At 41.7% G+C, this 26446-nt stretch overlaps 1 protein-coding gene across 3 annotated transcripts in view; it reads right to left on the bottom strand.

The window, feature by feature from the left end:
• The window catches only part of LOC131064396 (uncharacterized), a 375046-nt gene that overhangs the window by 211469 nt on the left and 137131 nt on the right, over positions 1–26446 (bottom strand). For all 3 annotated transcript variants that reach the window (XM_057998528.2, XM_057998529.2, XM_057998527.2), the window contains one exon: positions 3789–4119. In XM_057998528.2, coding sequence (XP_057854511.2) covers positions 3789–4119 — 331 coding nt within the window. The remainder of the gene's footprint in view (positions 1–3788; positions 4120–26446) is intronic.

The following is a 26446-nucleotide window of genomic DNA, read 5'->3' as shown; positions in this document are numbered from 1 at the left end:
CATGCCTTCTCTTGTCGATCCGGTTCATATCTTTGGTTTCATATACCATAGGCTTCCTCATGATGCACTTTGGTCATCCGGTATAAGTGTTAGGGGTAAAAACGTATGTTAATACGAATAATAATTATAAGTGTGTTATGTGTGTTTATGTTTTGCTGTTGTCGGGAGGTTCCCGTCGAGTAGTTGGGAGTTGGTTATGGTTGGCAGCTTGGCCCACCGTCAGGTCTATATATTGTTTGGTTGGAACCTCAGCAGGGGGATGAGGAATGGACAATTGGAGATATTGGAATAAAGATATAACTTTCTGGTTTGATTATTATCATCTGTCATTCGTGTTATGATGTACAATTATTCTGTTCTATGAATGCTTAGTATATGCAGGTACTACTAGGTTATTGATTATCCACCACTATACCTTTAGGGCTAAACAATAATCCTTCAACCACCTGCCGTTAACTTCTTTGAATGTCTTATCCCAGAAGGTTATGATGCATTCCATGCATGTTGTGAGATAAGCTAAGTATTGGGAGTCCTACTGAATTTCATCAATCAAACTGCAAACCGGTTGCCTGCCCTTCTTCATTAGTTCAACCTTGCTTTCTTACCAGCCACATGCTTACCGGTTGGCAACAAGACACTGTCAACACATCACTCATTGATTGACATTCATTACTCACAGGTTGACATTCCATACCAATCTCCAATACTTGCTCACCGGTTAACCCCAACTTGTAACATATCAGTTGACATCCGATACTTACCGATGACAATCTATACCAGTAACATGCTATACCGGTTGACATCAATGACAACAATATCGGTTGACATCAATAACAACACAAAGCCAACAAACGAATCTTTAGAAAGACTCATGGGACTCTAGAGTCCTAAGGCTCGCCAGGTCATCTCGCCACGTACTCATGAGCCGAGTCTTGGAGAATCTCGGCAAGTTTTGGCCAAGTCCTAGCATGAAATTCGTGTTAGACTCGAACTTGAAGTCCTAACGTGGGACTCTCGCGTCTAGTTGGTACGTCCAACAACTTTAAAAATTTGGCTTTTTAATTTTCTTTTCACTTCTTTTTGCACTTTCTTTCCAAAACAGGTCTAATGCAACTCAAACTCGTCCATTTCTTCATATTTTAGCTCAAACTCATCCATTTTCCCCACACCCCTTCTATCATTGGGTTTTTCTAATATCTAACACCTTGTGCAGCTTAACATTTCTGCCCCTCAAACTCATCAAGGTCTCCACTCCCAAACCCCCACTAGTTATTGAGTATGAATTATGAAATTTCAAATATTAAATATTTAAAAATCATACGACATGTGTAATGTTTAAATTATGACAAATTGATAGCCAAATTATGCTTTTATGTTCTCTAAATGCAATAATTTCTTTTCGTTTTTTGTAAAACTACGGTTTTTTTTTGCTAAGTCCTTGCCCAGTTTGTGCTAAAACCTGAGTCCGAGTCCTATTTTGGGCTGCCGAGTCTGAGTTCTAAAAGTATGGTTTGCACTATTACAAAATTTAATCCTCTTATACTCAATATAAACTCAAACAATCTTTAGTTAGACTCTTGGTAAAGATAACTACAAACTATGAATGGACCTTCTAAAAGGTCATCTAAAAATAGCCTTCTCAGTATATGTTTATTTCTCCATAAATGATGACTATATATAGCATAGCTATGGGCTAAAAATAGATTTAAATAATAATTGGCTTTGGCGTGATTCTGATGAAGCTTTTCTTGTTTTAAAGATGACAAACCCTTTGAAGATGTCTGAAACTCTATAAGTTCAATTTCGATGTCTTGAATCTGAAAATACTTTCTTCTATTGATCCCTACACCAAACCCTAAAAATGTGTGACTTGAATGATCTGAAACTTTTATTCATCTTCCACCATTTCTGTAAACTTGGCAACACTGAATGTCTATGATAATCTTCTTTGATGAATATAGACAAAAGACCCTGAAAAATTCCGAACAACAACCTCTCACCATTGTTCTCAAACTGATATGACATCAATCTCTCAAACATTTCGAAGTTCATGGATGAGCACAACCGGTACAGCCATAGATGGCAGAGAATATTGAATACTCTAAAATATATGGTTTGCTGATTTATCTTCTTTGATCAACAAAATTCAAGCAAAACATTATATTGCTGGTTGTAAGATTGATGTTTATGTACGCACTGTCCTTGAAAATGCTTTGGAAATTTGCTGAATTCTATAAAAATCCACATTGAAATACAAGAAAAGGAAGGTGCTTATTATGGATATTCTGTCAGTATGAATGATATGACAGAATTTTGCATTTAAAAGTTATACAAAGGTACTTTCCTGATGATAAAACCTCACTGTTATGACTGAATTCCCTGTCGTCCTGTCAATAATAGTCACTGTACTATTGTTTAGAAATCAGTGCTGATTTTATAAGTTGTTGCTATGACGACTGATAAAATGACTACTGTAGAAGTTGTCTTACTGCTTCTGATAAAATAATAGATTTACTTCTGCTCCAATGATGGTGTTCTGCTGGGTTTGATGCCTTTAAGTAAAAAGAGCTTACTCTGTGTGAGATGCCACCATCTGCTGATTATAACCAATTATCTCTGCAGAACTGATTCTCCTTTAACTGCAAGTCACCGCTGTATATATCACACTTCACTTCTAAAAGTCTGCTATTTCAGACTTGAAATGACATGTATTTATGACAAGGGCACACCTCCATAAATTGGTCACATGTTTGGATTTTAATAGGCATCCACATACCTATTTATAGTTTTGCTCCTTTACATGATCTTGGTTGGCCTTCATATATTGGAGTGTGGCTAAATGAAGGATTACATAACTTATATTTGAATCAAATATTTTGCCTTATAAGGCACATGCTCAACAATGTAGAATTCTGAATTCAACTTTTCACTTCAATTTGCCTTTATCAGGTGCAAGATGAACAATGTGATTATGGACTTCAATTTGAAAATCCTATTTTGTTTTATGAGTCATGCACTGAACAATATAAAATTCAAACCTTGGAATGCTAAGAGTGGAACACATCACTAATGTGTTTTCATAGTTTGACTTTGCACTTATTTTTCCTTTTGCAAATGTCTGCTTATATAAGTAATTTTATTGTTCGACATTTACTGACTTATCTTTTCTTCACACAAGTGCACATCTAGGTTTTTGTAGTTTGACTTTGTGTTCATTTTTCCTTTGTCAGGCATGCACTATAAACAATTTTATTGTTTGACTTTGCTGACTTATTTTTTCTTCACACAAGCACACAACTGACAATGTGAATTCATTCCTTGTATACTATCCATTTCTAGACTACCAATTTTGATCTACAAAAATCAAGATTAGTACATACTGCATATCATGCTAAGCTTTTGATATTGGTCCAATCCTTCATATGGTCCACAATCTGGTCGTTGACAATTTTAAATGGTGTATCCTTTATATCACCAGAATACTCTTTGTGCCAATAAAATTTCAACTGACTCAATTTATTTAGCAAAATATATATCCTAACTTTGTTAACTAAAAATGACTGTTTTACATGGTTAAGAAATACCCAAAGCATTTAAATAACTCAATAAAGATGCACAACATAACTGACATCCCTTTTTCCTTTGATTTTAACCTTCATTCAGAGAAACAACATTTTGACAGCATGTATTCAATTGACGAGCTCATTATTGATTATTTGATATGCCAATTACAAATTCAAAATTGGTCTATCAACAACAAAGAATGAAATTCCTGAGCAAAGTTATACCTCTTCATCTCCTGGCTGCCGTTCCAATCTAGAAAAATCTACAGTGCGGCAATCAACACGAGAAGGTGTTCCAGTCTTTAATCTATCAGTTTCAAAACCAAGTGACTGTAAGTTTTCAGTAAGTCCTTGAGATGCTGATTCACCTGCTCTTCCAGCTGACATACATGCTCTACCAATCCAGATTTTCCCATTCATGAATGTTCCTGTTGTGACAACAACTGCTGAAGCAAGAAAATCAACCCCAAAGAATGTGTGTACTCCTTCCACATTATCATTCTTTCCAATTAGCAGTTCTGTTACCATTGCTTCCCTCATATAGAGATTTGGAGTGCTGACAAAACCAACACCTATACGTTAGGGGAAAAGTTCATGACGAAAGAGATACAATTCTGATATCGACTCATTCACTATTTCAATAGTCAGTAAATAATCTATTTAATTTTGCAGTTCTAAACATATTATTTAAGGCATTAGGGCATCCACAATAACTCTCCTCTTTTACAAATAAAGATTTCACAATTGTTGAACACTGCATTACATACCCAAAAAACATCCCCTGCTTTTCAAAAATTTTAACAATGATTTTGTGTTTTCACCAATTCTCCACAACACCGTTCAGGATTAAAGGGCAAATCTTACAGATTCAAATTTATCTTCAATGTCTCTAACACAACAAGTAAAGAGAGCAGGCATGGACAGTTGTAGAAAGATCCTTGTTATTAATATTCTACAATGTTCCAACATAAAGGAATTCTCCAAACATTTCTAGCTTGGGTTCAATTCTGACCATATATGATTTTATATGCTGAAAATGCTACTTATTCATTTAACATTTTAGTTGAATTCCTCATTTATCTAGTATTTATTATTTATCTTCTTTCCAGAAAAAATATTCATAATTTTTTATATTTCTAAAGCACTCTCTGAGAGCTCTTCCAAAACTTATCATCTCCTCATGAAAATCTGCACTGAATAGTTATATTATTGTAAACAATGTTTTACCATTCAAAGAAACTTGACACACAAATTGATAGACGTGGTAGCTGATGGAAAATTTCCTAACAGAAAGTGATAGCTGACTAGAAACAAAAAACAATAAGAAAACTTACGTTATCCTATATTTCTAGGTTAGCTTATCGAGTTCACTACGAACCTTGGACAAACCTCTACTGGTCTTAGCCAAATTCTAATCCTAGTTGGAATCCAGCCTGGCCATTTGTTCCATGCCAAATTGCCTTGCCCAGGTGCACCCTGGCAGAATCCACAGGTTTCCCAACAAAAAAATGCAATTAAATGAAAATTTAAAACCTAATTATAAAAGTAAATCTTTATAGAATTTGGAGCTTGATTCAAAACAATATAATTACAAAAAATGGCATATGACATGAAGGTCCTTATGGCCTCAAAGGCCTTATTTAGGTCTTGGTGGTGGTGGCTCCACCCATCAACCCCACCATGTATAACAATAGAGAATATGCCAAGGGAAGTACCCCCTGAGCTCACTCAGGGCTGCCCCACCAAACCTCTGCTTCAATTTTAAAAATGAAAAAATAAAAAATTGTTTTGGGCTATGCTAGATGGAAATGTTGGCATAGTCCACCATTGTCCACCCGTATATGGTTTGTTGTTGTGTGGTTAAATTTGCTATTGTTTGATAGCATATTTAGGATACTATTTGCTATTTTGTTGAAACCATGAATGCACGGTTATTCTACTCCATGTATAAACCAAACCCATAATGCAAATGTAGGCATGCCGATTACTCTGCAAAATCTGATATGGTATCAGAGCACAGGATTTGGGGATGCCTCTAGTTCATGTACCATAATCAGAGTTTTAATGCTTTTGATATGATACGTTTTTTTTCTTTTAGCACCCAAGGTGTAAAATCATTTTGTAGCTACAAAGAAGTCGCTGCTATTCTCAGCCGAAGTAGAATAAGACAGCAACTGGCTTGTGTTGGAACCTTCAATCCTGGCATCCATGATGTACTAGTTTTCCTTTACCAGCCTATGGCATTTTTTCTGACTAAGCAGTCGTACCATGCCATGATTTTAACATTGGAGACTCTTCTTCTGCAGTCTGTTTTTCAATTCGATAGTATTTGATCTGGGACCTCCCTGTTTGATTGGCTCTATCATTCAGGGCAGTGTGGGAGGTGGTGTGCATTATCTCTTTGTTTGTACCTCTCATCGCCTGTTTCATTGGCCGTGTGCATTATTTGTGTGCTAAGGTGTGATTTATTTTACTGAGCCTTAATACTAGCAGTTGCATCAATTTTGTTGGCTCATCCTTTTTCGTCTTAACAGCCTGTCTGTTGATTGGCATTGTGATCAGGATTGGTTGTTTTTTTATACATTGGTTCTCTGATTCATTATTTTTTTCTACATTGCTTGGTGGGGTGTTTGTTATTTCATTTATGAGCGGAGGTAGCCTACGTTGAAGGTGAAACCTGTGAAGAGACCAAGTTCGAGGCATGAAGAAATCAGTCAAAGCTTGCGAGATATCTGTGTGGAAATCGCGAGCTACCAACATTTGTGGAGGAATACGATGTGTACCCTAATAAAGGATCTGACTTGTTGTCCAGTTGTATCATTGCCATCAGATGGTAGCACCGAGATAAGGGGCTCGCTCTTGAAGCCTGCTCATCATTGTGTTCAGCAGGAGAGTTTCCAAGGAGTTGGGTCCGTAGTTTGCCCTGGGCAGTGCACAAGCTTTGGTGTCAAAGACTTGTTTTCGAGGTTCATGGTACATTGTTGGCTATAGCCTTGAGCTTAAATAATTAACTTCAATTCTACCCCTAAAGGTGTTACCCAAGCTGCATGAGATCAATAATAATAATATGGAGCTTTCAGAGGTACTTCATATTGATAATTTGTATGAAAAAATTTCTATTTTTTTTTAGAATGTAATTCCTTTTGTTTTTGGTTTACAAATTAAATCAAACATTTTGTATTATTATTGATAGAGAAAGCAGATTCCAAGTTTTAGAACCATTACAAATAATACTCAAGGAGCTTCAACTCAGCTATGTTTTAAGGTGTTACTATTCTCTCCTCTGCGGCATGTTGCTAAGATTAGTGACGAGAAATAGCATACACACCTTAGCAAAATGGAGTTGTTGAACAGAGGAATCACATCATCATGGAGATGGTTCGAAGAATGTTGAAAGATTCTCAACTAGGACATGCATATTGGGCTGAAGTTGTACATACTGAAGTTTATCTTTTGAATCATGCACCAACCAAACCCCTTGGTGGCATCACACCAGAAGAAGCAAGGACAGGGGTAAACCCTTCTATCTCTCATCTTTGTATATTTGGATGCACTACCTATATGCACATTCCTAAACAAAAAAGGAAGAAGTTAGATGAAAAATCAATGCAATGTATTCTTCTTGGATATAGTAATGAATCTAAGGTATATTGGCTTATGGATCCTAAAACAAAGGAGATATATATTAGTAGAGATATAATTTTTTATCAGAAGAGTGAGTCTCCTCCCACATCTTCACCTACTTCAAATGGTGCTCCTATCTTCAACATGGATGGGAAAAACAATGGGAACATTGATAGTCAATCAACACCCACCAATGTCAGAAAACCTTTACCCAAGTGGTATACTAGTACCATTCGAGATGCAAAGCTAGATGGAGTTCTAGACACTTCCAATTCAAGTCCAAGGACTCGCAGCATGGCTTGCAACAAGGTAAATTTAGCACTAATGACTTCGAATGTTGATAATTTGAGCAATAAAATGTTCAGGAAGCACAAGAATCAAAGCCATGGAAAGAGGCTACAGAGGCATAGTATCAATCACTGATGAAAACAACACTTGGGAGCTTGTTGACCTACCACCTGTAAGAATGCAACTCTATATCATCAAATGATTGGAGGTTTGATACTTTACACCGGATCAAATATTAGTTTTGCTCTTAATTCGCTATCAAGATTCATGCAAGAACCAAAATTGAGTCATTGGAAAGTAGAACAATGTGTAATAAGTTACATCCAAGGCACAATGAATCATGGTTTGGAATATTAAAGGACTGATTAATTCTTTTTGATAGGATAGATAGATGCAGATTATGCAGTTTCTGTTGATGATAGGAAATCCACATCTAGATTTGTTTTCTTCTTAGGTTCAGGACCTATTTCTTGGGGAAGTGAGAAGCAAGCCACAATTGCTCATTCTTCAATAAAGGCAGAATATCATGCAGCAAGTGCAACAATTTGTGAAGCAATTTGGCTGCATCACATATTAGAAGAATTGAGGGTACCACAAAACCAACCTACAGTCCTCTATTGTGTCAATCAAAGTGCTTTCAAGCTTGTTCGTAATCCAATGTTCCATAAAACGGACCAAGCATATTGAAGTTGACTGTCACTTCATATGAGAAAATGTTCAACAAAACAAAATTTAGCTTCAATTCTGCTCAACTCAAGAACAATGGGCAGATATCTTCACCAAGCCTCTTGCACATGTGAAGTTTGATTCATTTCAGGATTCTCTTATTAGTACTTTAAAATATATATAAAATAAGGGAGGAATGTTGGCATATTCCACCGTAGTCTACCTGTATATGGTTTGTTATTGTGTGGCTAGATTTGTTATTGTTTGATAGCATATTTAGGATATTATTTGTTATTTTGTTGAAACAGCGAATGCACGGTTATTCTGCTCCTTCATATATAAATCAAACCCATAATGCAAATGTAGGCATGTCGATTACTCTGCAAAATCTGATAGGAAAAGCAACATTTATATCCCAATTTTTTTTCCAATTACATCCCAAGCAATTGAATTTCATTTCTAATTTTGGTTTTTCGAGCCAATCCAAAGCAATCAACATGGTGGACAGTTAACTTATTCAATGGGTTCCCATAGGCTAATGAGTTAGGGGGCTCATGATGACAATTTAATCCAGCTTTTGATAGTAACAGGTGCTTCATTGAGCTCGGGCAGTTGAGATTTGCATTACGTCCTTTTCTGGAGTAGTTTTGCAAAATTTTCCCATACTATTTTAGTAACACAGGTTGTGCATCGACTAAGCCAATTGTCAGTATTTCTATTTTTAAATTTACTGGTTGATGCAATTAATGTTGATATCTTGGTATTTAATGTAGTCCAGTGTATTTTATTTAACTAACAATAAGTACTAAAGTAAAATTAAATATTTAAGTTTATCGTTATTTAATTTATTTAAATATTGACTATATGGGCACCCAAGCTTTAAATTAAAAGCGTTAAGTACCAAATATTAAATAGCATGACTTTATTGGGGTGGGTGCCAACTTAAGGGAGACAAAAAAAAAAATTATAAAATAAAATAAAAGTACCTCTTGGCTGGCCATGGGGTTTGAAGGACTTATAAAAGTGGGTTTTTTGAGCTCATTTGATATGCTTGGATTTTAAAATTTTGAGAATACATTTGGTTGTTGAACTTGTTCATCTTGTGGCTTTGTGAGGATGAAAACCCTTGCAAAGAACATCTTCTACATTAATGAAAGATTTAATCTAGAGGATTTACTAGTGCTTTCATTCGGGAATCACATTTGGGCTTTACAAATGATCCAATATTCAGTTTTTGAGCAGCAGATTGACAGAGCATATTTGAGAGACATTAAGAAGGAAGAATGAGAAGTTTATTTGCACATTTTGGAACTGGTTTTCCTCTCCCCTTGCTGGCCGTACTTGTTGATTGTACCATCTTGCCTGGGGAAGTGAAAGCTTGGGAAGGAGAAATTACTAGGGTTTGAAACCTATTTGTAGCTGGTTGGGGACGCCTAGACCTACAAAACACTTGGCTTTCAGTTGCAAGCAGATTCAGAGGCATTTTGGAATGTGGCACCTGGGGTTTGGTCTCCCAGTTTGCTGGTTTTTATTAATATTAAAGAAAATAATTGTAAACAGCAAATGGGTATGTTTGATATTTCATTGTAATGCTATTTCACCATCTGGGTATTTCAAACTTTGATGATGCATTGAACTTTCAGTCTATTGTTAGTTGTGGGTGCTTTGAAATATTGTAATTGAAGCATTATTTCAGTTGTTTATCTGCTGCAATATATATATATATACACCACTTCTGCAACTCAGTTTATTTCTATAAACTCTTAAAAAACAGAAAAACAAAACAAAAACAAACAAGGGTGTATGTTATAGTGGTATTAGAGCAGTGTAACCCACCATTTTGAGGCGTTCAGAATGACACAGCAATAACATGTTAGGGTTAGAGCAACAGCCTTTCACACATTGCTACAACATTCACAAAAACAGATCTAATCCTAACTTGGCAGTAGAAGAACAGAGAGAAAGAGAAGAAGAGCAAAAAATATGGGTGTTAGGGATCCAAAAAATGGAGTAAGATTCCTGAACATGTTAGATGCTCTTCTTAGAGGACAATAGATTGAGGATCAAATAGAAGTGGAGACAAATCCGCGTCTTGGGCAGTTGGTTGAGTTAATGGCTCACCAAATGGGGGTTAATAACAATAATAATAGTTAATTCCAGACCCCTTATGCCACTTTGCCCACCTCGGGTTCAACCACAAGTTGAAAATGAACCCCAAGTTACAGATTTACAGAATCAGTTCATGCAGGACTGGACGGATGGAGGTCTAGATTTTCAAGTTGTCATATCACTTAGAGACTATATTGACCTCAAAATGAAGCATAGACCCCATGCTGGTGAAAGAACACATTACTATGACTTGTAGAAAAAGATTTGGAAGCTAACCCTTCCTTACTATAATGGATCAAGAAAGACTTCAGCTAGAGTTTGGGTACAAAAGGTGGACAATTAATTTCGGCTCAATCCCATGCCTAAGGATGAAGCAATCAAATATATAGCCATTCACTTAGATGGAATTGCTCATGAGTGCTAGTACCATGGCATAATCACTATCGGTCGTGATCAAATCACTTCTAATGTTGAATTCACAAAGAATCTCATTGATAGATTTGATAAGGACCCAGAGTTGCAATTCAAGAAGTTGGCTCAACTGAAATAGTGGGATTCAATAGAGGCATATGTTGCTGATTTTCAAAGGCTTTCTGTATTGGTTACAAATATTTCAGAGAGGAGGCTCATTTTTCTTTTCATCGATGGTCTTTCAGATCATTAAATAACATAAATTAGGCACTCAATCCACTGACATTGTAGAAAACCATCAAGAAGACTAGAGAAATGAAGACTTTTACATCTAGAAGTATATTTCAATCCAAGAGATTCCCACATAAGAAGGATAAGGATGAGAAGCATTTTCAAAGGGAATCAAATCAGTCACAAAATGAATCTAACAAGTTGGACAACAAGCAGTTGAATGATCTTAAGAAATTGTGCTTTCAATTCAGGAAGCCTTGGGATCCATCTCATAAATGTAGCGTTAAGGCTAAGGCAAAGCATATGGAGTACTTTTCAGCAAAGGAATTAGCATAAGAAAAATCAGAACAGCAATCTAATTCAAAGAGTAGTGAAGAAGAAAGTTCATCAAAAGGAGAGCAAGAAATGGTCCCATTGCCCAACTCTCTAGCTTCCAAAAAGCAGTAGCATTCAAGGTTACAGGTGTGCTACAAGGGCAGCAAATAATAACTCTTATTGATATAGGTGTTACTCGTAATTTTATTGATGAGGGCTTTGTGGCTATGAGAGGACTCCAAACTGAAGAACATGAGGGCTTCAGGGTGATGGTGGTTGATTGATACAAGCTTGATTGTGCACATAAGATTTCCAATCTGAGTATACAATTAGGAGATTATGAGTTGAAGGATGAATTTTATGTGGTGAATATAGGAGATACAGATGTGGTTTTAGGGATGCATTTTATGCAATAACTTGTGGAGTTTACCTTCAACCTACAGAAGATGGAAATGAAGTTTGAATCAAATGGGAGGAAGATAGTGTTCCAAACGTTATTAGATGAGGGTCCCAAAGTTGTATTCTTCAAAAGGATGGAGAGGTTAATTAGACATGATCAGGTGGAGTGGGCAGCAAAGTGTCTCATCATGCTCTAAAAGAAAACTTACCATCCAAACATTCAATAGTTGCTAACAAAGCATAGCAAGGTGTTCAAGAGTATAGCACTTGGAGTGCAACCTAAGAGGGTGATAGAGCATATGATAGAGTTGAAGGAGGCTGCCAAACCAATGATTACTACAGCTTATAGGCATCCAAAGAGGCATAAGGATGGGATAGAAAAGGCTTTTAAGCAGAGTTACTTGGGGACGTTTCGGGGACTTGGGGACGGCCAGGGGACGTTTCCCCCCGTCCCCAAATTGCCCTGTATTTTGAGGGGACGTCCCGAAACGGGGGAATGCTTGCCCTAGCTCTGGGGGACATCCGTACGTCCCGGGGACGGCTGGGGATGGTTGGGACATCCCCAATCCGTCCCGAGGATGGCCAGACGTCCCCCATATCTAAGGCCCTTAAAAAATATTTAAAAAATTCAAAAAGTTGTATTTTCAATTTTTTATTTAAATTTTCTAATATAGGCCCCTTATTAATTCAAATTGTTATTAAAAATTAAAAAAATTAAAAGATAACATTAATTAAATTTTAAATTTATTAATTTAATTCATAATTTTGACAATGAAACTATACAGCAGCAGTGTAGCCTTTGGGCATTGTGACACAGAGATTAGAAAATTGCCAAACTCGGCGAGTTAATAGAAAAATAACACCCAACGCCTTTATAAGGGGCGCTGCCCCTTGACCCCACCTTGGGGGTGCTGCCCCCAAACCCCCGTTGAAAAATATGGGAGGAAACTGCGTCAATAGAAGTAGGGAAAATTTAACCTCCGAGTCTATTGATATGCATATTGACAATGTGAATGAATTGAAATTCTGATTTATGAATGCATAATTGCATATTGTCTATTGAGTATTAACAATGTTCTATGTTCAAAATTTACATTCTAAAATGTTTTCAACTTTTCATAGTATCATACACATGCTATATCCATGTTTTATTGTTTTCATATGAATATAATGTATGTATGCATGCTTTATCCATGTTTTGATATGAACATTTAGAATTTTGAAATTTTCCTATATATTTTAAATTTTTCCTATATTTTATATAGCCGTCCCCTTTCCCGTCCCCTGCCGTCCTCAAATTTGGCAAAAAAGTTTGCCGTCCCGAAAATGCGTCCCGCCGTCCCCTGTCGTCCCTGTCCCAGAAACTCGGGGTAACTTTGCTATTAAGGAGTTATTAGAGATGGCACATATTAGACTCGACAAGAGCCGTTTTGCTTGAGCAATGGTTTTGGTGAAGAAGAAAGATGGCACAATGCAGATGTGCATTGACTACAAGGCTCTCAACAAAAAGACAATCAAAATTAGGTACCCTATTCCTAGAATTGATGAGCTGCATGGTCCTTGCTATTTTTCAAAGATTGATTTGAGGTCAGGTTACAATTAGATCCAAATGAGGAAGGAGGAAATAGAAAAGACATCTTTAAAATGCCAATTTGGTCATTTTGAGTTTCTGGTGATGTCCTTCAGGTTGACTAATGCACCAACCACTTCCCAGTCTTGTATGAATTAAGTATTCAGGAAACATTTAAGGAAGTCCGTGTTATTTTTTTTATGATATCCTGATTTTTAGTAAAACTTGGGAAGAACATATGAGGCATACTAGCTGATCTTGATTTTACAGCAAATGCCGAGTTTGGGAAGGATATCTTGAAACTCGATGTGAAACTCGAGTTGAAGAGGGCTTTCAGGATTAAGGCTTAATCCTTTTTTGGATGCCAATACTGAATTTTTGAAAAGTTTGTGGAAGACTCGGTAGTAGGAAGGGTTTTAGGAATAAGGGCCTAATCTGATTTTTTGGGCTCAAAACACCAAATTTCTGAGTTGTTGATCTTGAATGCTCATTAAAAAAAAACTTGATACTTGCACCACTATGACAAGAATTGCCCCCACCTTTGATTGATCCTATAATGTGATGGAGGTTATAGGCTTGGAAGCTTGGATTTTGACCTTATCCTCAGTTCAACCTGCAAAATCGGTCTCAAACTTGGGGTCCAAAAGAACTTTAGGAATAAGGGCCTAATCTAATTTTTAATGCTACAACCAAACTTGCAGATGGCTTGGTCAAAACTCAGGTTGAACCTAGGCATTAGGAAACCTTTCCGGAATAAGGCCAATTCCCATTTCGACTACAAAAATCCAAACTCAAGTTTGAAGTGCTATGTTAAGGGAAGAAACTCGGTGTTTGGAACATGCTTCGGATTAAGCTTATTCCAAACTTATATGCTAGTACCGAATTTGTTGCACTTCAGTCAAAAGTTCGGTGGTTGGAAGGCCTTTTGGAACTAGGCCTTATTCTGATTTTGACTGTGAATACCGAACTTGCAAGGAAACATTGACATAGCACTATTTGAGATTTCCAAGATTCTACTTCGGATCATGTTTGCATAGTGAAAATCAGTTAGCTAAGACCATGGAATAGCAAAAAGAAACTAGGGCTAAGACTCGAGTGAAGGAAGGCTTTAATGTCTTGTTTCAAACTTTGATGCCATCATCGAACTTGGAGTTTCTGGGTCAAAACTTGATAGTGGGAGACCTTTTTTAATTAAGGCTATTCTCATTCTGCAAGTGAGTACCGAACTTGCAACAAGAAACGTGAAACTCAAGCTGAATTTCAATGATAGGAACATGATTTGGAATAACACCTAATCCCCCTTTTAGTGCCAGTACCGAGTTTGCAGTAGACCTCATTAGAATTTCAGTGTAAGGCAGGTTCTTTGGATTAGAAGCCAATTCCAACCTTGACTCAAAACACCGTACTCCTAATCAATGTTGGTTTTGAAATCTATTACATTCTCCGCCCTGTTGACGTGTCTGAAATCGCATTGCTGCAAACTCCATACGGCCAACGCAGAATAGAATAAACCCGCTGAGTATCCTATCCTCTCTTGAGATGAGGAAGTCCCTAATGCTATTTTTTTATATTTGATCAAAGGGGACAACCTCAAGATTTCTTTTGTCAGGGCTTGACTGCGGGACTACTCAGTGGTTTGATGTGTTTTTGCTGGAAACACAAGGGGACTTACGATTTGCAACAAACTAGTCTGCTGTGATTCTCGAATTACGCAATAAAGAGCAAAAGGAAAGGGTTAGGAGATCTAAAACCAACAACACGGGTATGCGGGTAGACAGATTCAACATAACCAATTCCTGCTTGGACAGAATAGCTTACAACCTTACAGGAACGATGCAATCTTCAAAGGGACTTGGAAGATTTTCAGACTGGAGACGCATGGCTAAGCACCCAATTCTAGCGCAGCTCAGACAGACACCTGCAATTGAACTAAGCACAATCGAAGGCTCGGGTTAACCACACAAAAGGATACACAATCAGTATATCCTCAGTGGTATGAGCCTGAATCTATCAAATACCTACACACCCAAAATAGAAAGATCTATCTAAAATGCTGAGAGAAACCATGCAAACAGGATGAAAACAAGACAATAAACACCAATTCAATGTCTATATATTGATTTCAGCAGCCTATTACAACAATTTCAGCAACATCTCTATGCTACTGCTAAGATCTAACCTATTCTAACTCTTAAATCTAACTATCTAACAATCTCTAACTATCTAACCATCTCACTATCTCACCCTTTACAAAAGAAAGGCCTCTGCCCTTTATAGATATTACAATTTTGAATCTAAGGCTAGGATGGACTGCATCCAAGGGTCCTGATCTGCCTTCCAGGAGCTGGCAGCTTTGACCCATGCGGAATTAATTCTCAGTTATCCAACCAGCAACTATCTCAACTACCTGCCACTATTTGGCTTTAATTCAGGTCTATCCAATCTTCTTGGTGGTTGGGAATAGTTATCCACAAAAATATCTTGTGCGGGACCCATAGGCAGTTTACAATAAAGTAGTTTCAGTTTTAAAACTAAATTTCTGGACTTAAATCCAGCTATGTGCTTTTTCTCAAGAAGGCATAAACTTGCAGCATTCAGAGTGTTCTTTGGTCTTTGGTTCCGATGGTGGATTTCATCTTTGTTTAGCGGCATGGTTCCCAATGTTTAGTTGCTCTCACGCTCCTGCAGCACGTTACCACATCTTTTTCTTTTTCCAGTCTTCAGCGCCTGGCCTTGATTGCTATCCTTCTTCGATTTGCATTTCAGGTTTTTCTCCCAGTTCTCCAATGACGTCCTGCGATCAATCAACCAATTTCATTTCATTAAATTAATTTGAAAAATTAAATAATTTAATTTCACAAACATTAAATTTAATTACGACATCTGGCTTGAGAATCTCTTTGTGAGATGTGTTATCGGGAAAAAGTGTATAGTTAGTAATGTTAATTATCAATAGTTAGTTAGCCGACGGGTAGGTAGTTGGAGTCGCGACTGTTGTGTCGCACCCCTTCGGCTGTCATATATTGTATCACCTCCGGGTGTTGGAGGACATGTAATGTTGATGACAAATTATAATATGAACATCCTTTGACATTAATGGCAAGCTTATTCTGGTACTTCTTTTGTATTTGCATTGTGCATTACTGTTCGATTTCTGTATTCTTCCTGTTTACCCAGTGAGGTAAACATTTGGCGCCGTTGCCTAGACGAACTCGGAACGGAAGACACGGATGGCGCACAGACCCAATGGGCCTACCTGTTGCTGAAATAAACCCAGAAGTCGACGATGCCCAAACAGAACTCTACGTAGGAGAAGAGACCGCGACGAGAGAATTTTCAATTCTACTCCAAGTAGCCATTCAGACCTACGTTCGACGAGAGGCGGCGGAGGCGGAAGTCCCACCAAGTGCCGTGTGGATAGCGTTGGAAGTGAGTCCGGAGGTAAATCGGTTGATGAACAATCTCCCCCGATTGCTAGCACAAGCATCGTTGGCACAACAAGCTCGCCTGGAGGAGATTGCTCGGGAGGAGAGACGCCAAGAAATTTTGCAACAGTACGAGGAACGGGAAGCAGAACGAGATGGCACCAGGTCAGGGGCATTTGAACCGTGAGCCATACGGGACGGAATAAAGAACACTTATTGTAATAATTATGTCATATTGTTGGCATAAACTTGTCTTCCACATTATGAATGAATAAAAGTGTTCTACTTTTTATGTCATTAAGTATATAGAAAGCTGTCTGGGAATTAATGCCCAATACACTGAATAAAGACAAAAATAAGCAACAATATATAGATGAACGTGCAGTAGCCCAACGTGCCTTGATCCTTGAACAGCAAGCGGAAAGGCGACAGAGGTATAAGCGAAGAGAGGAGGAACGCTCCGAAGGGGACGGTGAGGCCAGCGGCCACCCACGGAGTCGGGAGGAGTTACTTGCGGAAACCCGTCATAGGATAGAGTGTACCAAAACTCAGTTGAGGGATTTGAGGGACTTGCCACACACACCAGAGGCTAGGAAAACTCCAAGGAGTGGGGAGGAGGCAGGAGAGGGAGAAGACACCGGAGCTGCCAGGAGTGTCGGAGGGACACCGGGGCATGGCGGTCAAGCACCCCTTATAGGATCTGACCCCATCCGGAGTAGGACAACAGCCACCAGTAGTAAAAAGACAAGGCATGGCACAAAAACAAAAACTTCCAAAGTTCCATGGGGATGGGAAAGAAGACCCTGTCCGCCACTGTCGCACTTGTGAAACAATTTGGGGAGCGAATGGTGTTACCGATGAGGACGAGTGGGTAACACAGTTTCCCGCAACCCTGAGGGGCGTAGCCATCGACTGGTTTTCGGATACGGATAAGGCTAAAATTAGCACATGGGCAGACTTGAAGAAGGAATTTCAAGCAGAGTTTCGTCTCCTACGAGACGATAATGAGATCGTAGCCGAAATCTACGGTACGAAACAGAGAAAGGACGAGACTGTTCGAACCTACAGCTGGCGGCTCAAAGAGCTGCTAGGAAAGATGGACAACCACCCGGCAGACGGACTAAAAAAACGGTGGTTCGTGGAAGGTCTCAAGAAATCTCTTAGACGAAAAATGAAGATAGTACCTCCCTCTTCATATTCCGACGCCTATAACAGGGCAATGGATTTAGAAAGTGAACAGAAGACGTCCAAGAAGAAGAAAAATAAATCCTCGTCGGAGGATGATTCCTCTTCTGACAAAAGTGATAGCAGTGATGACGACTCTAATCGGAAGGTACGGGCTCTCCAGAAAAATATGGAGCGAATGATGAGAGAGATAAAGGCAACCAAAGGAAGCACAAGCAAGGGCGACGAAGGGGAGTTATGGTGCACGGACTGCCGTACCGACGGACACACCAAGGGGTCTTGTCCGAAAAAAGCATTTTGCGATATTTGCCAGATTGCCGGGCACCTTACCAAGGAGTGTCCGTACAATATGAGGACACGTAACCAACAGGTTCTCTTTACAGAACCATCTGAGTCAGCCGGCACATCCCAGCCTGCGAGCAACAACGCCTCATTTGGCGGCTATCGAAACAACAGGCGAGGAAGAGGTAATAATAATAATACGAATAATAGAAGCCAAATCCAATACGACGCTAAAGGGTGGCCGATGATACAATGCCGAGCTTGCAATCACTGGGGGCATTTCGCCAGAGACTGTACAGTGGAGGAAGCACCACAAAAACTTTGCAAGTGGTGCGGGCCGGGGGACCATGATGATGGCAATTGTCCCAAATCTGGCGTGAACCTGTTGAATGTAGAAACGGAGGATGCACTCGCCATAACAAGGTCCAAGACGAAAGTAGCCACTTATCGAGATCCCCGCACAGAAAAACGAAAGGCACTGGAGGCACGAGCGGAATTGGAGAAGGAGGTGTCAACGAGCAAGGATGCACAGGGGCTTGCGGGTACTTCTCGCTCTGAAGGAGAAACAAACATTATAAACCAACTGTTACAGGTCGAGATACCCGTCAAAATGAAGGACCTCCTGGAAAGTATGCCGCACTTGCGAGCGACATTGTTGCAATCCGCAATGATAACCCCAGTAGGCCAACCAATACATGGCAAGGACAACCTTGGGCAGACAGGGGCAGACCCATTAACCCTGACGATCAATAATGGTAGACACCCAGCAGTGGTGGAAATGGGTATATTGGGCACCATCCTGACCGACACAATTGTCGACGGCGGGTCGGGAGTAAATGTCTTGCCAGAGGAAACATGGAAAAAATTGGGTAAACCTACTCTCTGGCCGTCCACCTTTAATTTATTGGGAGCAGACCAACACGGCATCAAGCCGCTTGGCACACTCATGGCGCAACCAGTGATGATCGGAACACAGCCGTTCGTCTTGAATTTTGTGGCCATCCCATTGAAGAAGAAGGGGTATGATGCCATCCTCGGCAGAGGCTGGTTGGTGGCGGCCAAAGCAAACCACAATTGGAAGAAGAACACCTTGTCCATGGAAAAGGCTGGCAGAAGGTATACCATTGACCTCAAAACTCAACTGGTCAGTGAAGAGTTGGCGTCAGAGTCAGAGTCCGACGCAGACAACGATACCAACGAAGGAAAAGATGGCAGGGAACCAGATGACGAAGGCATCTTAGGAATTCAAGCCTGTTCTGAGGATGAGACGGATTCCTTGAAAGGGCTCTTCCATTGGCAAATGGAAGATTATGAATTATTGTACGAGTGCAATATGTTGGGGATTGAAGGACCTGACATGAATGAGTTTCCGCCAGAATACGGACAATACAAGGAAGGGGATGTCCCTAAGGATGACGCACCAGCGCACCAGTTTGACAAAAGTAAGCCCATAAGGTACGAAGAATCCGCACTTCAAGTTACAAACCTTGGAGAAACTTCAGAACAGAGAAACTTGTATTAAGAAGCCGAACATTCCAACTTATAAATGGCCTTCTCTACAAAATGGGACCTGACCAGATCCTACGACGATGCGTCTTGGAAGAGGAAATCCCAGGAGTATTGAGAGAAGCCCATGAAGGGGCCGCTGGAGGACACATGGGACCGGATACGACAGCAAGGAAGGTCCTACTAGCGGGCTTGTGGTGGCCGACACTGCATAATGACGCCAGAGAATGGGTGACAAGTTGTGATACATGTCAGCGTGCTGGGCGACCGTTAAAGAGAGATTTCATGCCACTTAACCTGTCGCATGCTCAAGAGTTGTTCGAAAGATGGGGGTTAGACTTCGTTGGTCCATTGAAACCAAGTCGCGCCCGACGATGTAGATACATTGTCGTGGCGACAGAATATTTGACCAAATGGGTCGAAGCGAGGGCTTTGGCAGGCAACTCCGCCGTCAGTACGGCGAAATTCATTTATGAACAGATTATCACCCGGTACGGAATACCTATTCAACTGACAAGTGATAGAGGGGGGCACTTTGTAAATCATATTATTCGACTACTGACAACCGAGTTCAAAATTTTTCATTCCCTATCAAGTCCGTACTATCCCAGGGAAAACGGGCAGGCTGAGGCGACCAACAAAATCATGGTGTCGGTAATTTATAAGTCCTGTGGGGTTGAAAAAGAAGACTGGGAGGAGCATCTGCCATCGGTACTTTGGGCGTACCGAACAACTTACAAAGTAACCACCGGGCAGACACCTTTCCAATTGATGTACGGCTAGGAGGCTGTGGTACCAATGGAATTCATGGTGCCAAGTCTCAGAATCGCTATTGACAACAGGCTAGGCGACATGGAAAGCCTTCGAGAGAGACTATACGCCCTAAATAAGTTGGATGAAAGACAGACGATGGCACAATGGGTGACAGACGTGGCCCAGCAACGCAGGAAATATTGGCATGACCAACACATTCGGCGGGCGAGGTTCACGCCGGGCCAATTAGTCCTAAAGTATAACGGACAGAACGAGATTAAGCCCGGCAAGTTCAGAGTGAAGTGGCTAGGTCCTTACAGGATCCGAGAGGTCGCAGCGAATGGATCGGTCAAGCTCTCGACCCTCGACAGACAGGAAATTCCAGAGGGCGTCAACGGGTCAAAACTGAAAGTGTATCACCAGAGGCTGGAGGCGTGCAGGAGCAGCCCGACAGGAGGCGCGCAGTCGCAGTCAGATAATGAAAGAAAATGAAAAAAAATTAATTAGAAAATTTGAAAAAAATATATATACGAAAATTTGGAAAAAACTATATATAAAAGAAAAATTGAAAAAAAATTGAAAAAAAAAAAAAAAAAAAAAAAGAAAAACGAAAAAAAAGACCACCGTACGGTGGCCACGTAGTGGATACCACCGTGCGGTGGCACCACCGAAGGTGGAACCCATCGTGCGGTGGAAGCCACCGTGCGGTGGAAGCCGCGAAGGCCCGCGTGAACATAAAGCCGCCCAACCACAAAATGCAGGAAATAAAACACACCGAAGGGAAACAAGGACGCCGCACATGCCGAAGGGAAAAGAAAGGTAGCCGCTGAACCCGCACCACCACGCCACCACGCAACGCCGCACACCGCCGAGGAGAGGTGGAAGCTACCACGGCGAGGAAGGAAAAGAAAAAGGAAGACTTCGCCAAATGCTCGATGAGGAATTTAACGGTTGGGATTCTGAGACTTGCATCGATCATTCTTTCTGTCTGCTCGATCGTGCTGCCCCTCGAAGCTAACGAAGTAGGAGGCTCCTCCATGACGGTAATGCAGAAAGATGTCTCGCAAACCGGTCCCCGCAGTGTCTCCTAAGCAAAGGTGTCCGTATACAGACGTATCGTATGCGGCAACTGACACAAGACCAGACGGATTGATTGATGGAGCAATAGGTGCAAAGGCAGGGGTTTAGTGAAGTGCATGTGTCCGGCAGTTGACGGCGGCAGATTGTAATTGAGCAGATGTGGATGGAAGGAAGGATTCTCGGTAATAGCGATCAGAGAGCGTGCGCGAGTCATGATGCGAGAGAATGAATGGAAGGCCAGACACATCATCATTAACGGTGAAGGAGACGGATGGAGGGATGTTTAATGGAAAAATTTGATGTTGAAATTTACCTCTGACTGTACACAGAAGATAGAGAAAGAAGCTACCGTGCGGTGTTCACAAATATAGGCGAACAAGAAGCTACCGTGCGGTGTTCACAAATATAGGCGGACAAGAAGCTACCATGCGGTGTTCACAAACATAGGCGGAGATATATATAGTGCGGGAGGTGGACAAGAGGACTTTTGTTCAGCTTTTTACTAGCCGGAGGTAGCTGGGGATTACCGCCGTACGGCCTACCTACGAGGAGGTAGTTAGGTGCTTTCCGTCCGACAAGGGAAAATCAAGAAGTGGTTACCAGGTCAATGGAGTCGGCGGGAAAAAGAAATTGGAAAAAACAGTTGCAGGATAGCAGCCATAGGAAGCCGGATGCACGTATTCTTCCTTCAGGTGTTCGAATAGCAGGTGGCACAATGGAAGCCAGGCAGAAGAAAAAGACACCACAGCAGCCCACTGCACGAGGGAAGAACACCTTCACTTCACAGACTATCACCTTTGAGGGATTGAATGGGGTGGAATGTCAGAAATGGTGGCAAGAAACGCCGGATGATAATTTGGTGAAGACAAGTCTTCGCAAAGCAGGGGTAGAATGGGCTATCCAGATGCCTGTTTTCGCCATCCGCGAGTACGTCGGAGCATTGCGATATATGGTTGATACTTTTGATAACCACTCACGGACGAGCACATTTGAGTACCTTGGGAAGGATATCACCATATCCTTCAAACCTGCAGATTTCACGAGAGTATTTGGCATCCCAGGCATACATGGCAAGAAAGTGGACTTGAAGGCCAAGAAGATGACACGGGAGGAAAAGGAACATTGGATTACGCGAGTGTCCCGAGACTTGACCCCAGCAGAGTTGGCGAGCATCGTAGATGCCACGAAGGTCGTGGGATGCGTAGGTCCTTTGTCGCAGAGGGTCATTGGCGATGCATTATGGACGTCATCAAAAGCAGGTTGACAGGGTCGGGTAGGGCATCAAACATCGCTCTACCACAGATCGTATTGATGAACGGGTTGATGAACGGAGTCGTGTATGATTGGGCTACCTTGTTATCAGAGCGGATGTGCGCATTCTTGATGATGGAGCAGCGCACCTTTTACATGCCCCACTATGCCATTGGACTGTTCTTGGAGGCTACGCGGGAAGCAGTGCCAGAGGCTGAGTTGGAGGTAAGGCCACAGGGACCTTTGGCGGAGGGTGAGCCTCCTATCATGCATTGGTGACACCTGGATATTGGACACTCTTCCGCGAAGCGAAAACGGATATTAGAGACCACCGCAGCAGAACTGGATAGTGGGCGAGAAACTTCTAGCAGTGCAGAGGATTCCGAGGATTCGGAGGATGAGGATGACAGTAGCAGTCGAGCCACAGACGAGGGGAGGATGGAGCCCACCGGAGAACGTGTGCTGTTTGCGCCACCCACACTTCCACTTGGCACACTTGTGGGGTCGTCAGCGGGCAGTACTTCGATTCCGCCATTTGGGCAGAGCCGCACGCCCGTTACACTCGGGCCCATGCAGCCGGCCGCATCACCTTCCGCCATACCACTGCAGTAGGCTTGTGCACCAGCCGCAGGACCGACTCCCGCAGAGGCATGTACTGACAGCAGGGCGGAGTTGTGTGGAGCACTGCAGGGAGGCATGGCAGAGGAGATGGTTGAGACGGAGCCTCAGGTGCGACTGGACGTTGTGGGATCCGACGCAGTAGTGACGGTTGCTGCCTCCTTGTTGGAGGAGCCCATCGCAGGACATGTTTCCGAGGGAGAGAGAGGGTCGGAGGTGTTGAGTGCAGCCCCATCGGTGGCGGCTATGGGGAGTTGGCTGACTCGGAGATTCCAGATGACAGTGATGCCACCCATAGGAGCAGCTGTATTCTCACCTCGGCGAGAGCCTCCCAATGAGGTAGTGGATCTGGAGGATTCCTCGGCGGAGACGCAGGCACCAGCAGAGGGACAGGTGACTGGAGAGGGTGTTCCTACCGGCCCAGAGCAGGCGACTGCTATACTTGAGGGGGCGGGGGAGACACCATTGTGCCAGCAGGATGCAGCAGGTGTGGTCCCTGAGGAGACTTTTGAGTTACCACGTGGGCTTCTTGTACCTACATCAGGCCTGGATGGGGAGGATATTGAGGCCTACTTGGCAGATATGGTGACGAGGGGTCGGCGAGTGGTGGCCGAGGCTCAGACAGGAGCTCTGCAGCAGGTTGTGGAGGAATTAGAGCAGGTCCTCCAGTTTATGCGAGACGGCTGTCCCGCAGCTTTCACTTCATGTTTTGTGGCACGAGGGTGGCCAGTTATCCAGACGGATGCGATGTTGGAGGCTTGGAGTGTGCCTCAGCCCGTCGTGGAGAGTAGGGTGACGACTCTCATCCGGGAGATTGAGCAGGTTTACAGGGAGGCCTACTATGCCTTACGCCAGACGCAGCATGAGTCCGCGGTTCGCGAGGCTGCTCGAGTTGAGTTAGAGCAGGACATGGCCAGACAACAAGCCTCGTGGGCAGCCGAGAGATCAGAGTTGGTAGCACAGCTTGAGACAGCCCGCGCAGAGAAGGTTGCGGTGGACACCCGTCTTTCGGAGGAGCAGAGTGCGCGGAGTCTCATCCAGCAGGAGTTAAATGTTGTTCAGGCTCAATTGGTTCGCATGACAGAGTCCGCCGATACCAAGGAGAAGGAGCTACTGGAGGCTGCGCTTATGGTGAAGACGGCCTTAGAGAAGGTGTTGGTGGCAGAGCGGGATGTGGCAGCACGCACCCAGCAGGTCTATGAGCTCCGCGCCCGCCTGGCAGCCCAGACACCCGCATCTCACCCTTCGACTTCAGGGACGCTTCCTCAACCCCCTCCTTGACTTTATCTTGGTTGTATATCTATATTACATTGTCTCCATTTTGTTGTTAGTCGTCGGAGACGACTTCTTTTTTGGGGGGGATGATGTTATCGGGAAAAAGTGTATAGTTAGTAATGTTAATTATCAATAGTTAGTTAGCCGACGGGTAGGTAGTTGGAGTCGCGACGGTTGTGTCGCACCCCTTCGGCTGTCATATATTGTATCACCTCCGGGTGTTGGAAGACATGTAATGTTGATGACAGATTATAATATGAACATCCTTTGACATTAATGGCAAGCTTATTCTGGTACTTCTTTTGTATTTGCATTGTGCATTACTGTTCGATTTCTGTATTCTTCCTGTTTACCCAGTGAGGTAAACAAGATGTATCTTGAAAATGCTTCTCCTTTCTCTTCGAATGTGAAATCTGATCCTTGGTCTTGATAGGGTTTGGGCGATTTACTTCTGCGTGATTTTACCTTTGGAGTCTTGGGCGTTTTGAATGGGTTTATGGCGTTTGAAAACTTCTTATAGCGCGATTTTGGAGGTTTGAAGAGCTCCTGCAAATTTTAAAATCCTAACACTCATCCCCTTTCTGGATTTCGGAGCTATGGCACTGTTTTGCAAACTTTAAGTTGCGTTTTCTAACCCTAAGGGCGAACTTCGGACCATTGGGCGCCCTTTGCGATTTTGGCGTTTTTACCAAAATTTCGGAGTTTTTGCGATTTTTGCCAATTTAAAACAAACTTCAGACCATGAACGCCTTTTTGCGATTGGAGATATTTCGGAGCCTAGGGAGTTTTGCAAGTCGAAGGGTAATTTTCGGACCATTTAATGCCTTTCGCAACTTAAAGAAAACTTCAGACCCTTAGCACATTTTTTAAAATCAAAGAAATTTCGGACCATTCGGCATGTTTTGCAAATTTCGGAGTTTTAAGCGTTTTTAGCGAACTAGAGGCATTTTCGGACCACACGACCTTTTTGCAAATTTATACAACTTTGAATTTCAGCCCCAGGGTCCGAAATTGGACGCTTTAAGTGAAATTCGGACCTCTCGGGGAATTTTGCAACTTTTCCACATTTTTAAATTTCGGCCCCAGGGTCCGAAATTGGAGGACTTAAGTGAAATTCGGACCTCTGGGGGCTTTTGGCAACTTTTAAACATTTCACATTTTAGCCCCAGGGTCCGAAATTGGGCATTTTAAGTGAAATTCAGAACTAAACCCACTTTTTGCAACATTTCACATTTTCAACTTTTTGCCCCAGGGTCCGAAATTGGGCATTTGAAGTGAAATATGGACTTAAACCCACTTTTTGCAACATTTCACATTTTCAACTTTTTGCCCCAAGGTCCGAAATTGGGCATTTTAGCGATTTTAAACGTTGTCCTCAAGAAGTGCAAGCTTGGGCACTTGGGCGAGTTTGTCAAGATCTCGCTGAAGGATCATTTTATGGAATATAACATTTAAGTATAAGTGACATTTCTTATACTTTAAGTTATATTCCATATATACTTTCAGGATGTTTGAGAGTGGTTTCGAACCTCCAGGAGTTATATTGCAAATTCTAGTTTTTGGAGGATTCCTCAGTTTTCCAGACTTAGTCAAATTTCAGGATCAGGACATTCCAGACTTAGCCAAATTTCAGGGCATTTGGAGATCAAGATGACATTCCAGACTCCATCACTCACCAACTTGACCCTTCATATCCCCTTCCTCTTCTGCAAAGACAGAAAGGCACAAACCGGGGGGTCCTTGTCCAAGATGGGGATGGGTGTGCGATTCACACAACACGCCCCAAACCATCAAATCTATGCTAACCAACCTGCCTTTGGACATCTTTGAGTCCTCAAGCTTTCAGCTAGAGTCTAGGCTTGGGTTAGACATGGGCTTCTAGGCTTACACCCTTT

Source organism: Cryptomeria japonica, chromosome 5 (genome assembly GCF_030272615.1).
Source record: "Cryptomeria japonica chromosome 5, Sugi_1.0, whole genome shotgun sequence".
NCBI lineage: Eukaryota > Viridiplantae > Streptophyta > Pinopsida > Cupressales > Cupressaceae > Cryptomeria > Cryptomeria japonica.
Note: the sequence above shows the minus strand (reverse complement) of the source record. Positions and strands in the feature narration are given on the sequence as shown.